Here is a 15,952-nt window from a genome sequence, read left to right on the forward strand (position 1 = left end):
TATCCACGTGACCGTGTCAAGAGGCGCGTCGTTCAACCACGATGTCTACTACTTTAGGAGATGATCCATTGCTTGATCCAACGACGTAATTATTCCTGCTCTACACACACATTTAACTCTGCTAAATATATTGGTAGGGCACGCAATATCCTCGCACTTATAAAGGAACTCGGAGACCGACCCTCTCACTCCAATGAACTTAAAACAGCGTATACCACCATCCATGGTACACTGGGATCTCAGCTGGGAGTCGATTTGAGCAACCCATTAGCTATCGAAGAACAAGTTCACATTCAGAAGGTAGGCTTATTCCTTATACTTGTACCCGCAAGCGAATTGACAGTATGCTCCCAGGAATACGTTGCCAAACTCAAATTTCGATATGTTGAACAATCGGCTAAAGAAGATTTTATCAAGGCTCTCAGCTCTGCTCCCGAAGACGCCGATATGTCGTTACTTGCCTCTGATACAGCTGCTGCAAAATCAACTCTGAAGGAGGCCAAAGTCCAGCTCGACGCCACATTTGCCAAGCACCGGGAGTTGGCAGAGCAGATCGCGGAAGAAGATGCCAGAGTCGCCGATGAAATGGAAGAAGCGCAAGCACTTGCAAAAGAGATTGCGGATATGCAACTTGAACTGGCGCGACTACGAAGAGACCACCCACTTGCAGATGTGAGCCCTCATTATTTCTAGTTTCCAACTGTGCCTCACCTAATCTCTAGCGGGTGACTCAAAGCCAAGCTGAAGATATACTTGATCAACAAGTTGAACAGCTTCGAGATCTCGACGAACAACTTCAAACTCTATCAGCTCAGCACACGGAAACACGCGATGCACTAACTGCTACACTTGCTTCGGTCGATAAACTCCGCCCCGAGGCGGCAGCTAAAGCAAGGGAAGCCGTCGCCCGTGCTGAGAGTGGGGGTAGAGATATGATAGAAGCGGAAGCCCAATGCGCCTGGCACCGTTCTGCCATACAACTCTGGCGCGAATTGTTTAATCTAGAAAGCGTCAAGGCGGTGTCCAACAATGAGCTCTGGTTGGTTTATGCTAAACCGCGATTTACACTGGCGTTGGTCTTTGATCATATCACTCATAAATTTGCTGGCGCACGAGTAAGCCATTTTTAACCGGTTTTACTCGTACTGACGACCCTATAGTTGATCGACATTGACATGAATATCTCCGAGTCGGTTGATCTCGCAATCACTGCCAACAACGTTCCTCGGTTGATCAGAGACATTCTTTGGCGATTACAAGCTTGAACTTAATTTGTTCAACAACATTCGCCTTCGCCGCCCAAATTATACCAGTATCTTTCTCTAGCCCATTGTATTTATACATGTGTTTTATACTTATTCACTGTAAAACAAATATACACATCGCATCTGTGCTGAAAACTCCGAGACAACAGGCAAACCCCCAGAGAACTACCACGTCATGTTACTTCTGAACGTTTTGTCTACAAACAAAGTCCCGTTGATCAGCTCGAAACAATACTCGGTGGAAAGACATTGACTCACGAGAACTGGCCGATCACATTGCCATATGGGCTATAGTGGCAGACAAAGTAATTGGCGACCTATCATAGCGATTAGTGAACTCTACCACAGCAATACTTCCTCGAGAATAATAGGTAACTCACGCCCTAAGGTTGACATGGTTAACTCTAGCTTCTCTAACAGAGCTCTGAGAGAGGCACTCACGTAGCTAGCATCAAAAATTGTTCCTGGTGCACACTGCTTCATAGCACATCCGAGCTTAGTGGTTGACTTCCACACCACCTGAGTCCAGTGTGAGTACTGGGGGTTGCTTGGGTTATAGTCCTCTGTACAAGTGGTTAACTTGCTCGAATCTATCCGGTGCTAGGATAAATGCTTACTAGACTCGGCATTCCACCAACCAACTGCTGTGGCGGCACTTGGGTTGCCAGTCCCGGCAGCAAGGTTCTGGCCAGCTTGGCTATGCTAATTAGGAGCAATACATAAGCATCTGCACTTGAATCAAAAATCACAAATTCCGCCTTACTTCGAACTTGCATTGATTGGCCCAAGCCTGAGCGGAAGTGCTGAGAGAATTATCCCAAACGAGTGCTTTGGCCCCGTGCTTGGCACGCTCATTATTGTGTGCATTGAGGTAGTCTTGCTGCTGTGGCACAGCGCGAGAAGAGAGGAGTGAAGTCGCATTGAATCCAAGATGAGTTCCAGTCATATGGATCTCAGTGGCATTAGGGGCCCCATCGCGCCAGTGAGCAGAGGCGGAACCGGCAGCAACGACCAATGCAAGGATAGAGGCAGCGAAATGAACCATCGTATATATAGGTCAAAGAAAGGTGCCTTTCTGTATGTCAAGATACTGGATTTGATCTGGTATCAATACAACCAGTCTCTTCTCTCTTTTATAAGATCGTTAGCCTATCCAACGTAATACATGCGCGACTAGCACCATATGTAAACTCATTAGCGGCAGCTTCGTTAAAAATACTCTTCTCAGCCTGCCCCAAGCGAGCTGAAGCGAGACTCAAAACAAGACATCCTTGTGGTTTGGTGGCGCTAATCTATTGAAGGTCATGATTGTTGAGAGCCTGGCTAGCGAGTGGAATAAGCGGGCCCCCGGGTTGCCCGAATAACGAATATAGCTTTGACGAAGCAAGAGAGTATAAGAATTCATTCATACGGTGATTATAATAGCACTTATTGAGCTAGCATGTTCGGTATAGCCAGTTTGTCGATACATACATCCACTAAACCCCCTCTGGTCGGTTCAATGTATATCACGTGGGTCGAGCGGAAGGACGAATCATGTTTGATCCGTACTTATTGATCAAGATATCTAATATAATCAGCCCTAATGGAGGATGACATTGTTGCCCTTGACCACCAATCGTAGAGATATTATTTTTAGCAAAGCTCCAAGGGAATAAATTCGCTTTCTTCGATCAGGACCGGGTCTATCTGGCGGAAAAGCAACCAAGGTTTAACTATGGGTGTTTTTCTGAGATCTAGGCCCAGAGCCCTAATTACTTGCGTGATCCTCAACGTGCTGTCACCTCTTGGCTTTGATCTTATCCAGTTTTAACTTTTCGAGAGTGTCGTGGACTGCTCGTGTTCATCACGTCTCGAGATCTCCTTTTGCCAGCGTTGCGATATCCTATGTCTGATCATCCTCGACGCGCGATCCCACCGCACGAGCCCCAAGTAAATACCCTGATTGCTAAATCCAGGTAAAGCACGTATTGTCGATCATGATTCTCTCATTATTGAACCACCGAGAAATTACCTTTGAAGGAGAGAACACGCTCTACATAACAGATCCCAACGCCATGACTCTGCACCCACGCCCTTGTTTTCGGCCCTTACCCTAAGCCATCAGTTACGAGTTTACCCCAGAATCCGCGTGGCGGGCCCCCCTCCGCCACGAAGCTGGGCGTATCCTACCTCTACTTCTGTGGGATCGGCTGTCTCATCGGGTGCGACACCTGACCCCCAATGGCGCGCGCATGCCACGAGATGGATATTCTTGCACCTTGACCAACCGGGCCTAATTCCACATGCAGTATCACACTTGGATGAAGGGCAAAATATTTCGGATATACTGGCGGTACCCACGTTACGCGAGATGTGCGTTCGGTCCTTAGTTTCATTGGTCCACAATTCGGACGCGGAAGCCCGGTCGACGATTCACGAGAATATATTGGATCCGGATCTCCCGGGACACTTGCGAAGGTTCATAGTGCGTTATAGTGCTATACACTCCCCGCTTTCCTGGATTGCACTGGCCCAACTATGGGGCATCGAATATGGAGAACAAGGTGCTGATGGAGAAGTGATCCTTGTCGGTCCGGACGCAGGCGGGCCGATGGTGGCTGCTTCAGCGATCAAGCAATTGCTTGCACCACCAGACATCGAGCCGGACACTCAATCTGAGAATGAAGATTACCTGACCTGGGACGCCGAAGAACATACATCCGCACCCCCAATGAAAGCGTTCATCTCCATTACACACCCAATTTCGAAGTATCTCACATTATTTCCTCCGACAATCACTCACCTGGCCCTCGTCGCAATTCCACTCGATCGTGATGTGACCCCGCGAATAGTAATGGCCAGACTATCCCATGGGCTACGTCTGCTGGAGGCGCTCGACTTGAGCTGTAACCCATGGTTGGGTGTGTATAAAACAATTAAGCTATGCCAATGCTGTTATTGATCTAGCATATAGAGACAGATACCATCAATTCGGTAGACTGGCCAACACGTTGGTTGCGCTTACGCTTTGCTGCATTTATCAACTGCCCAAAATTAAAAGACCTCGAAAGTTTAGACAATGTTATAAACAGCAAAAGGAGTTGGGAGAGGTCGGTTCATATCGATTGGACATAGAAATAAACAAGAAATAAACAAAATATGAAAAAACGGGTCAAATTGTAGATATACATACATATAATCATTAGTGAGAATCAAGAAAGTAGACATATTAAAATACAAGATTAAAGACTGGGGATGAAATCACGCTCATGGGGATGACATGATTGCGAAGCTTGGGGCCAAACTCGACCTCGCAGCGCGAGACTGAGATAGGGTCTCCTAAGCAGAACAAAGTCCAGCATCGTTAGGCGGTTGTTCAAAGGGTCAAATTAAACCATGACTTACATCCCACTGGTCCACATCAATCGCTTCTTGAGTGAGCTCTGCCTCCTCATCCTTCAAGCGCTTTGCTTCGGCTTCGACCCTAGCTCGGCGCTTGCGCAAACTTTCGATCTTATGGTTTCGTAGACTATCAAGCTGTAGCTCGAGCTTGGAAATAACATCTTGATGTTCTTCGATAGAGTTCTTGTGATGGACGAGGTCCGCCTTTAGCCGGTTGATCTCCTGAATATTCGCTTCATCTTGCCTCTGAAGTTCGCCCGCCCGTTGATTGAGTTTCTTTGTCTCTTCGACTGAGCTATGCAACTTGCTTGAAATAATGTCTTTGGCGTCCTTGAGAACTTTGATTTCGGACCTTAATCCGGCAAGAGACGAGTTAAGCCGGATAATTTCTGCCTTACGATCGGAAAGCTGGCTGTTACTGGCTTTGAGGTCGTCTTGAAGTTTCTCTGTGGCTCGCGTGGCCTCCAAGTTGGCTTTTTCGCAATCGGCGATGCGATGGCTTAATTCAGAACGCTTGATTTCGAACTTGGCTTCGGCTGCATCCTTTTCCAGCTGTGCAGCGTCGAGAGATGACCGCAAATCTACAACCAGACCTTGCAGGGCTCCTGCCTCGGAAGACATGTGTTCCACCTGAGTGCGCAGATCGGCCACCAAGGCATCCGAACCTTTTATACGAGACATCAAGGTAACGTTCTCCCTTGCGAGTTCCTCTTTCTGCTCACGAAGGCCAATAACGGTGGTCTGCATAGCCTCTCGATCGGCTTGGAGACCCCCGATCTGTAAATTGCGCTCAGCAGCAATAGCTTCAGCAGTTGTGGCACGGTCCTCGGCGAATGAAAGGGTGTCACGTAAAGACTGCACCTCGCTCCGAAGAGTGCGAAGTTGCTCCGCGGCTAACGATTGAGTTTCCTGGAGGTCTTTGTAGGAGGATTCCCGAGCCGAGACATTTTCGTTCAAGACAGCTATCGTAGCTTCGGCAACTGCCAGACTCTCAGTAAGTCTACGGGCTTCTTCTTGCGATGACAGAAGGGAAGTGTTGGCTGTTTCGAGCTCCTGATTCGTGCTAATCAATGTGGCGCGTAGTTGTGACTGAATATCCATATGGGCCTTGATATCAACCTCTGCCTTTGAAACAAGAATCTTCAGCTCCTGCTGGGAGAGGTTCATTGACGCACACCTGGCCTCCAGATCGACTTTTTCGCGCTCGAGTTGCACAAGGTCTCGGCGAGTCGAATCGTGGTCTTTGTAGGCTTGTGTTAGCTCGACTCGGACTAGGTCTGCTTCATGTTTCTCCTGGGTCAAATGAGCAACAATCCCCCGTTCATGTTGTACTTGATTCTTCAGCGTGGCAATTTCTTCTGCCATTCGTGCCTTTTCGAGGGTTAATTCCGATACGGACGCCTCGTGCTGCTTGAGCTAAAGTACCGTCAATTAGAACCCCCGCCTAAATAACATTCGACCTACTTTTATTTCCGTTTGAGCTCTTTCCTGCAAGATCTGAGGCTCCTGTTCAAATTGTTCAAATCGAGAGATCATAGCATCGGGAGGTGATGAGTTTGGAGGTGTAAATTCCCGTTCTGCATCTATCCCATTTGTATAATCGATGTCCTCAGGGGCTTCGTATTCAGGAGACCCATGTTCGGTAGGTTCTGGGGTTGTTGGCCGGGTGTGGCGACCAAGGAACGAAAGCCCTTTCTTACCAGAAGGGCGAATGGGACTATCTACTACAGATCTCTGTGATGATAGAGCTTTCCGTGTAGGCGACCCAAAGGTATCGTAGTCGTCATCGTCGTCTAATTGTTGGTCCAAGAGGCTCTGGTTTGATTGCTTCAGCGATTTGATTTCAGACCGAGCAACAGCAAGCTCAAGTTTCAACTTCTCGATGGTGGCATGTTGGGAAGGTTGAGACGATGATATCACCCCCGCGGACATGCTACTGCGGCGACGCTTGGTGGGACGATCGTTGCCTAAATACGAATTAAATGAGCAAAATCAACTAATTTGGTTCCAGTTTACCGTACCTTTGAGTGTGTCGGACATCTCCTTGGCTATCCCAATATTAGATCGTCGATGGGATTTGGCATCGTTAAATCTGAATCCTACATTAGAATAAATGCACTACGAATTTTGCTGTTGCTCACGCTTTAACTGCCTTGGGTGTTAAACTGTACTGAAACGGCGCTCGGCCTTTACGAGGAGCCTCAGTGATCGCACCATTGTCACTCTAAGTGTGCTCGAACATGTCATTCATGGCGATATCCCATTGAAACCGCCTTACCAGTTTCTCGACGGCTTTTTTTATTCTAGTTCGGGCTTGAACTCCAAGCGAGAGCCCTTGCTCTTGAGCTCGACGTTCGGCTAAATATCAAACAATACACCATTAAGTAAGTATTCATGTTAACCGTTACGTTTGTTTGCTAACCATCCTTAACAATAGCTGATATGTTGAGTGGCTTCTTCTGTCTTTTTAAGCTATTCTCAGCCAAGGTAAGTAGGGCGCCTATAGATGACAGTTAACCATGACGCAGTTCAACGTAGGGTGAGCTGCTTACTTTGCTCATACGATAGCTTTGATCGTGAGCGAGTCCCGTTCGTGCTTGTCGTAGATACCATTGAGGCGACACTGGGCCTAGCTGAACGGTGGCGTGCCATCGCGCCAATAATAGAAGTAAATCAAAAAAAAAATTAAGAGGCAGAAAACGGTTTCACTCGAGTGTAGATAAGCGTGAACGCCGTGGTCGTAAGAATTAGGGGGATCCAAGAAACAACGAATAAGGATGGGTGGATCTGCCGCGTGGAGTCCACAAGGCAAGTGTGCCCCTATTGTAGAGTGATGTAAGTAGCCACGTGATCGTGCTTGCCTGTTTCAACCCTCACTCAAACCATGCCAACGTTGCCAGGGTAAGTCTCTGAAGCTGGTGTGATTACAACATACATATATAATATTACAAGTCTAAATGATACAAATACCAAACAGGAAATACAAGCATGAAATGTCGTTAAATCACATGATAACACAATCTGTTCCTCTCATCTTCTTCGATGACCTCTTGCCGTTTGGGGCAGTTATCACAAAATCCATCGCCCTAGTTCCTGCGGACTTGTGCACATCCTTTCTTCTCGGAATCCATTTTTCACGGGACCTCGATAAAAAATACTTGGTCTGGCCTCCGGCAACTGCAGTATCCCCACCCGGCACCACGCATACTGTTCGACGGATTCGTGCTGCACACTTGGTGCTGTTGTCATCATCAAATAACTGTTCTGACTCTGTCTCAGAGCTCGTCACCCTTCTTGGATAATCGGGGCGTGAATAAGAACGTATCCTGCCCATGTGGTCTGGCAGAGGAGCTTGATTTCTTGAGGAACTTGAATTCGTTCTATGCGATGAAAGCGAAAGAGGCGTCTGGCCGGCCTCAAAAGTGGCATGTACAGAATTTCTCAACGATCGGACGTCCAGAGCTCGATTTATATCGGCAAAGGCTGCTGCCGTCGAGACTCGGTATGGTGAAGGATAAAGACCAGCCGTTGGTAGGAAAGGTGGAACATGATGATCTGATGAGCACAATGATAATTTGTCTCCGTCGAATGAATTGGAATGCAAGTCGCCTGAGTAAGGGTATTCGGTAGCGGCGACAGGAGGACTCATGGTAAGTATAGAGGGGTGGTTCTGTAATTAGTTCCTGATCCATCCATTTTATGTCGCCAAATCTTGAAAGCATTACGGCATCAATTCCATATTGAATGATAGACCAGCGCTAGCTAAGACTCCAAGAAAAATAGCTCGGCCAAGACGGTGCCCCCCGAACCTGATTGTGTCTGTGCGATGTACCTTTGTAAGTTGTCCAGGAGCTCTTTATCGACGTATTTAACTGATGTCTCGATCTTTCGTATATAATCAATGAGCTGTCGGGACGTACGCTGGCGATATTAAGCAGCAAAACGAGAGCAGAATCCTCCACGAATACTGTAGTTTCTAATCTCGTGGTCACGTGTCAGTTCACATGATCCTAAATCAGGGTGGATCAACAAGGGGCAACATGAAATAAGGAGTGCACTGTAAGGATAAGCACAGCCCACTGACACGGCCAAGAGGTAGATCCAAGGGGATTGGGCGCCTTCAGGTACGCACAGGAGTACCCGTCATCGGTTACCATAGTGCGACGAACAAAGCGCAATGGCCGAATACACGTAACTGGGACGTGAATTACTTTGAGGTCGGCAAGCGTTGAGACTCAGCGTGCTTTCATTCCAAGGAAGCATTCAAATAACAACTATTTTTAGTTCGAAGCCTGAATTGAATAAGTCAAGATAAACTACGATATCAAGTGGATATAAATAGCGACCATGAGCCGGAAGAAACAAATGCATATAGCTACATGATAACACAGCTAGACCGATCCTTCAACGACGTGCTCCGGTACCCCATCTCCTGAAATGACCTCTCTCGTTTAGGAATTGAGCCCACGGTTGCCCACTGCGGGCTGGAGGGTGTTATCAATTTTAAAATCGGTCGATTGGGTCGGGTGTGTCCTCCGCTGGTGTGACTCCCCTCGTACCCCTCGTATCGACCAACTTCGTGAATAGGCTTTGAGGGCAAGGCAGATCTATCAGGATATAAGGCCGCGAGTGAAGATGCTATTGAAAATCTTGGGTTGATGGTACCATAATCCTGGGATGTATGCGCGTGAATAGATGGTGGGTAGCACTGCGATATATCTTCTGGAAGTTGGTCTTTTTTTAGCAATCTAGGTTGGTATGTCATTATTTCCGGATTTGGAACCCTAGGTTCTCGGGGACCCTTGGGTATCCGTCTTGGTAATGATTGGCGCGCATTCCGGGATTCAAGAGCCCTGTTGACCTCTGCAAATGCCTCTAGTATATTTGCGTTATCGTTCACATAGGATGGATGTGAGGGCGGGCCTCGAGTGGGAGCATATGTACTAGAGGCTGCAAAATAGCCGGATGAAATAGTCATAGGATGATAAGTGCGAGTGTCAGAAGCCATTGGTGAGAGTAGGAAATGCTGTAGGGGGGTGGATGATGAGCTTTTCTCTCAATCACCTTGGGGCTGAAATACGTCCGAGTCGGCAATGCAGCCTTGAACGCATATGCAAGTTTCCTAGACCAACGGCGATGTGATCTTCCTCTTGACGTATATACATTATCATTAAGTATTTAACGCAATGCCACCAAGCTTGACAGGGGGATTGAGTAATGGGCAGTGACCATTAGAATAATTTCAAGCATACCGTACAGCCACTGCATGCGCTAATGTAATCATCTCAGCAACGCAACTCGAATGACGGTCAAGGCTCATATCTGGTACGGTGGGGGATTACCTGTGCTTGAATAGGCAACTCGAACAACGATGTAGTGATCGCCGATGTCCCCGTTCAGCTATAATTCTCAATCGAGAGTGTATCTCGAGCGTGAAAGTCCTCGACGGCGCCAAGTTACCGACAAATCAGAGCCGATTGTACCGCATTGAATGGACCCCGTGGTAGTGCTTTCCCGGTTTGCATCACAAATCGGCCTATCCGGGCATCATTTTCTCAACGAGCAACACCAAAATCAATTGAGCTTTCAGAGCGGAGAGGGTGGATTTAACTACCCAGACTTGAGCTACCCCAGTTGTTACACACGATCGTTCATCAGCGATTACTTAGCCACCCCACCGATTGCGATAAACTTGTTGGTGCTCGACTACAGACAGGAGTTACACTTCTCACGAGAAACTTGACTTGTGATCGAGCTAGGACCTCAAGAACACCATTTCATTATGCCTCAGGATGACAACCCTAATATGGTACCTGTGTGAATATTTTGTCGGCGGCCTACCCCGGCCCGACCTCCCCGCGCGTATATGCTATACCTCTTGACTACATTATACCCTAGGTGATGAACATGCGCGATTTCGGCGAATTGACCTAAAGCAGCATGAAAATCCGGTAACCGGTAATTAATTTATATTCTGAAACGAGGATAAGATACATCCATGTTGCTGAAAATGATTGGAAAAAGCACACAGAGTGATCATCAGAATGTAATAATGTGAAAAGTCGATGTGTATATGCTTACTTGTCTATGATACGTCAGCGTAAGATAATTGTAAAACGTATAGTTCGCTTAGAGCAGGCTAGGCACGAACCAGGCTACTGTTCGCCTATCTCTACTTACGCTTCTAGGAGTTAGCCACTACAATCATCCATATCGACTCAGATACAGTGGGTACGTTTCCGTAAGGGATTTAGAACGGTCGAGCCTTTCTAAAGTGCTCATTTAGAGGTGAGGCCCAGCCCGGATGCAGTGTGCACCGTGGAACTCGATGTGAAATGCGTCGGATACAGATCTAGACGCTGAAGAAGGGGTGTTCTAAATATCTGGACCACCTATTTAGCAGGGGGGGTCGACCCCCCCCTGCTATTTTTTAAGGATGTATTTAGCTATGAAATGACACTTGATCGCGCTGATAAGATAACATCCCGCCGATCTCTTACCTTATCGGGACGTTGCTGACTTAAGGTGATTGCATATATTCGTCAAATAATCATTATTTCTCATCTAAGACACGGGATAGGGGCCGTTGTCAACAAATAGCGAGCGCCCCTATCGCAGCTGTCTCCAACCGACTATCACGTATGCTTAGCTGCAATGTCTAGCACAAATCGTTTGTCTATCTCCAACGTAACTCGCGGCCGGAAAGGCAAAGATTGTGCCTCCACTCCATCTAAGCCGCCCTTGACTTCCGCACCAAGCAAGGTGGATGTACTACATATATATATAACTTCAATGGCCCAAGAGGTGTTTGTATTAGGTCTCACGCATAGAATCAATATTTCAATTATGATTTTAGAAGTAAAGTCTATTTTACATGGACGTTCCTTACGGAAAGGCGATACATGAGGTCCAAGCACTAGCACAGCCTCCGCCGTGCGGGCCAAGTCCGTCCCGTCCCGACGGACCGATTTAGGACGACGAATTTAGAAGAAATCCTTACGGAAACGTACCCAGTGCCAAAAATCACTGGCCTCGTGCATCTTCAACGTAGACTTTGGCCTTCAACAAGAGCCAATAGCAGCCTAGTAGGCTAAACCTAAACCAAGAATCAGCAGATTGGCAAGGGACAGGCTCAGGTGCCCTAGGCTCGGCATGCATACGAAAAATTTCGGTCTGCGGGCCCCCGCAGGGATCAGTGACATCAATGAACCTCAGAACCTGGTAGGCTAAAAAATAGAATACCGGGCTGGTATGATCTAGACTTGATATGTTTGGTTGTATGCGTTAGGTACACATTCGCAAAGGTTCTACCCTTGGAAACGTGATTTCGTCTGTAATATAAATTAAATAATTTTACTTGAGAGCCAAGTGACGACAGGGAACGCGAACAATGCACGAAGTGTGTGTGTGGCGCGATCAATGTTCAGTCTACTTCGTGCGGATTGCAACGTCGAGACCTCGAAGTCCTACTAGACCTCCTTCGCACCCCATACCCCGCGCTCGCGCGCGCAAAAATTACTAAAAGAAATCATCACATCTACTCCCGGACCGTTCACTTTCCGCTTGTCGATCTGACACTGTCGTCTACACTAGCCAGAACTCCAGACTCTGCGATCCGGGACCTAAAATATCAGGCTGTTCTAGCGGTTCTGGGGCAGGTTAGACTTGCTGACATCAGCGGGACATTCCTCTTTAGGGATTGATGTCCGTTTGGGTGGCTCAACCGGTGGGCGCGGGGCCGCGCCATTCGGGTGCTTCGCTGGCGTTGTTTCACTTGTTGCCCAAAATGTCGTGATGGTTTTGGAAGTTATTGCGACTCGTTCTAGGGTAAATTACACCATCTCCGCTGTGATTTTGCCGCTCGGCGGCGCCGACCTTTAGCATCGGTCGAAAGCGGTAATGCCGAACAAGTGCAACCGATGTTGGCAAACGGATTGTGGTCGCTGAAGCAAATACCTGCCTCGTCGGATGCCATGACAGTTGTTATACCAATTAAGCGACCATACTTGTCGCTGCGACTCGCCAAACGTCCAAATATCATAATAATATTGATGTATCCGACTAAGATTTTACCTTTCATATTGGTTGTAGATGGTTAGGCTGCGCCATCCCGTGGTTGGCCTACATAGGCCTGGAACCGAGCCAGGTGGAGCATCGGGCTGATCTGAATGTAAATTGGGTGAATATTTTATTGTGTGGGTTGGCTTAGAAAGGGCATGAAAGCATGCGGAAGTGGGTCAACGGACGAATGGCCTAAACTTAGTCTAAAATCCGACGACATGATGCAGAACGCCTCTGTTATCGTTCTCCCTGTATGGATCAGCAAGCCAATCCTCTCGGATATTGATGCTCATTGTCGCCATTCTGGTACCGGACCGGAGGTCTACGTGAACAACAAGAACGCCGCAGTCGGCAGCGACGAACTACGATCTGAGACCGCTCGTTAAAATCGTGCAAATTAGACGTGTTAGAAGCCCGTATGGATTTTCTGACACACAGCAACAACCTTTTGAACCTTCAAACTCTTGGGACTGCAAACCGTGGTAACGATGAAAAACTTAAAGACTAAGATCCTTTCTGTTGGTATGTACCTTCCTTTTTTGGAAAGAGAGCCGCCCTCAACCTTTGACAGCTGAGCAAACTAAATCTCACATTTTCCTTTTCGTTGCCAGGACGTGTGAGTCGGCCGAGGGCAGTGACGCTACGCGAGTAGGCTAATACAACCCATGTTGGTAGGGCTTAAGCTGTTTCGGGAGCAGGGTATTCATAAGAGCCAGGGTCGCTTTTTTGGCATGGCTTTTTATTGGTGTCGGCGTGATTTCGGAAATCATTGGGTTTAAAGAGAACGAAGTAATGCCGCTGCGACCCAGCATACTTCGCCTGACAAACGTGGTCGAGGAATGGAGGGTTATGGGCCGGATCATGGATGCAAGTGACTGAAGGGCAAATGGATGAATGCGGCAAAAGAGGCGCGCATGTGCTATGGAACACTTAGCACGCTTATAGACGGGCGACAACGGACTCGAAGACGGCACATGTCTTGCCTCAAAAAGCGGTTATCCAGATGGAGGGAAGTCAAGGGCAGCATATCATCAGCTTTGATGCGGCCCGGAAATTCCGGATCAGATCATGATTGGCCCAGAGAAAAAGCATATAGGATGGGAAGAGGCTAAAGGACCTGAGATTTGGATGAACACCACCTCGGTCCCAACTACCCCGATATTCCCCTGCTCTCACAGCGTACTGCTGACTCCTGGGCGTTGGCGAACCGGACGCGACGATTACATTTAAATTGTAATTCACACTGTCGCGGCGACCTTGAACAGAAAAGCGGTAAGCCTCGTGTCCCTGGTCTAGAATGCTTCCGCCATGACGTTTCTTCTGTTTCTCTCTCTACTATTCGATCGTACAAATATCACCCTTCCTACCTGATGCATACGTTGAATCCCCTCCTCTTTCGTTGTCATTTGCGTGTGCTCGTCGCTGACGCCGTCGCCTAGCTGCCAAAAGCCTGTGAGCGACCAACCACGGCAACTGGGCTACCGAGACATATCCTGTCTCGATTTGGCGATTTGAAACATCATGTGAGTATCCGTTGGTTAACCACCGGGTCACATGCACCAGAGACAAAGTTGCTGACTTTCATGTAAAAGCAGTTCGTCCGCCACCAGCTCCAGCAGCCTTCAGCCATGGACGCCCTTGACCTCGATACGTCTTACTGCATTGTATGCAATCAGTTCATATGGCCAGAGCGATACCAGGTAGCAGTTGAGGGATCGGCACCGGCACCGGCACCTGCGCCTGTCTCCCCAACTGATACATCCACTCTCCGTGCTACCAAGAAACCTGTAGGGCGTACGACTCGCACGAACCCACAGAGGAAGCAGACACAGCCCCCCTTGCGCCGTAATGCATCGACTCGCAGGGCGCCCACTCTTCCCCCCCTTGAGGCCGCAATCGAAACTTCTGCGACAAAAGTCCGAACAGTTATTAGTCAAGGCCCCGCTCCTATTTACTGCTCTGACGCCTGTCGATCCCATGATGTCGAGTCTGGGAACCGTGCAGAGACGTCCCTGAAAACTCTGTTTGACCCTTCCTACTCCCCTTGCAAACCTTCCCCTATTTCACCTCTCATTTCGGGCTCCGAGAGCGACATGGACACCGACCATAGCAATGCCGGTTACTTCGCACGCTTAATGCCTCGCCGACCCTGGCTCGATCGTCGTATGAGCGGTGCATCGACTGTCAGCATGAGCTCCAGCTCGAGCGCATCCAGCGGTAAGGATTATCTCTATGAGAACCGCCGACGGGCCCGCGCATACCTCGCCGAATCAGCCGCTCGCCTGAACCGCTCCGATTCCCCATGTCAATCTGCTCTTCCTCGGGACCAGCCGGAAGCAGCTGTTGTACTCCCACCGGTTCCCGAGCGCCCAGCCGCAGTTCCGTTCACTCATCGTCGCTTCAAAGAGAGCTCTCATCACGCAATGGCTCTTCCCTTGCCCGTTGCCCCCGATGCTTCCGAGCTATATGCGTTCTACCCTCTTTCTGTTCGAACTCGATCGGAGGCTTCGGTCAGACGCGACCCCAGTCCGCCTGCGCTCTCATCGTCGTTGCCTGAAAGCGGAACCGAGCGTACACCAACCCCCAGCGTCTATGATGCGCCCCTGTGTGGCTCGTTGACCGCAGAAAAGACCAAGGGTCTCCTGGTCCGATCTGTTCTTATCCGCTCAGAATCAACTTCCACCATGGAGCAACTCGGTAGTAACTGGGATGAGGATAACATTCTTGACTCATTACGAGGTGTTCAGTTGGACTCTAGGAACAAGACAGATAGGGAAAGCCGTAGGTCTCGGAAACCTTTGTCCAAACCCAAGGCGCCAAAGAGCTTTTCCAACATTGAGAAGCGGCGCATACACGGAACCTCCACCCCCGAGGAGGTCGGCCCGACTTATCCCGTCCTACAACTTCCCAGGCCCAAGAAGACTGTTGTCAAGACCATCGTTGCCCGTGAAGTCCTCGAAGATGGTACTGAGCGGTTAGTTGAGCGCAAAGTAACAGAGGAAGTTGAGGAGGAACCCAAAAAGTGAGTGGCGTGGTTACCACGGCACTCCTCATACTTACAATTCACTTTTAGGTTATTCACTTTTTTGATTTAAAGTGACCAACGCAATTAATTGCAATTAATTTGCTGGCGCGTTTCAAGCCCAGCTTACCGTGAATTTATTCTTTCTTATTGGTTTTGCACTCGGGGCTCTCTTTCGTTCTACTTTTGATTCTGGTTTTCTACTATGCACTCCTTTTTT

General features: G+C 48.4%; 6 protein-coding genes across 6 annotated transcripts; 3 read left to right on the forward strand and 3 right to left on the reverse strand.

The window, feature by feature from the left end:
* Window positions 1-41: 41 nt before the first annotated feature.
* Window positions 42-1,265, forward strand: RhiXN_00928 (uncharacterized protein; the record flags this gene model as incomplete). Its single annotated transcript, XM_043320747.1, has 5 exons — window positions 42-85; window positions 138-300; window positions 355-672; window positions 723-1,115; window positions 1,161-1,265. 5 exons carry the CDS (start codon window positions 42-44, stop codon window positions 1,263-1,265), a joined length of 1,023 nt encoding a protein of 340 aa, XP_043179759.1.
* Window positions 1,266-1,443: 178 nt separating this feature from the next.
* Window positions 1,444-2,310, reverse strand: RhiXN_00929 (cysteine-rich Secretory family protein; the record flags this gene model as incomplete). Its single annotated transcript, XM_043320748.1, has 5 exons — window positions 1,444-1,462; window positions 1,524-1,582; window positions 1,707-1,828; window positions 1,883-1,967; window positions 2,029-2,310. 5 exons carry the CDS (start codon window positions 2,308-2,310, stop codon window positions 1,444-1,446), a joined length of 567 nt encoding a protein of 188 aa, XP_043179760.1.
* Window positions 2,311-3,152: 842 nt separating this feature from the next.
* On the forward strand, window positions 3,153-4,382 carry RhiXN_00930 (uncharacterized protein; the record flags this gene model as incomplete). Its single annotated transcript, XM_043320749.1, has 3 exons — window positions 3,153-3,223; window positions 3,312-4,168; window positions 4,222-4,382. The coding sequence occupies 3 exons, from the start codon at window positions 3,153-3,155 to the stop codon at window positions 4,380-4,382; spliced, it is 1,089 nt and encodes a 362-aa protein (XP_043179761.1).
* A 132-nt stretch (window positions 4,383-4,514) lies between these two features.
* RhiXN_00931 (reovirus sigma C capsid domain-containing protein) lies at window positions 4,515-7,301 on the reverse strand (the record flags this gene model as incomplete). Its single annotated transcript, XM_043320750.1, has 8 exons — window positions 4,515-4,586; window positions 4,653-6,065; window positions 6,114-6,616; window positions 6,671-6,741; window positions 6,791-6,873; window positions 6,928-7,007; window positions 7,072-7,149; window positions 7,202-7,301. The coding sequence occupies 8 exons, from the start codon at window positions 7,299-7,301 to the stop codon at window positions 4,515-4,517; spliced, it is 2,400 nt and encodes a 799-aa protein (XP_043179762.1).
* A 352-nt stretch (window positions 7,302-7,653) lies between these two features.
* Window positions 7,654-8,298, reverse strand: RhiXN_00932 (reovirus sigma C capsid domain-containing protein; the record flags this gene model as incomplete). Its single annotated transcript, XM_043320751.1, has 1 exon — window positions 7,654-8,298. The coding sequence occupies one exon, from the start codon at window positions 8,296-8,298 to the stop codon at window positions 7,654-7,656; it is 645 nt and encodes a 214-aa protein (XP_043179763.1).
* Window positions 8,299-12,865: 4,567 nt separating this feature from the next.
* RhiXN_00933 (Ecl1 domain protein) lies at window positions 12,866-15,736 on the forward strand (the record flags this gene model as incomplete). Its single annotated transcript, XM_043320752.1, has 3 exons — window positions 12,866-13,057; window positions 14,150-14,233; window positions 14,303-15,736. 3 exons carry the CDS (start codon window positions 12,866-12,868, stop codon window positions 15,734-15,736), a joined length of 1,710 nt encoding a protein of 569 aa, XP_043179764.1.
* Between the last annotated feature and the right edge of the window lie 216 nt (window positions 15,737-15,952).

This window comes from Rhizoctonia solani, chromosome 4 (genome assembly GCF_016906535.1).
Source record: "Rhizoctonia solani chromosome 4, complete sequence".
Lineage (NCBI taxonomy): Eukaryota > Fungi > Basidiomycota > Agaricomycetes > Cantharellales > Ceratobasidiaceae > Rhizoctonia > Rhizoctonia solani.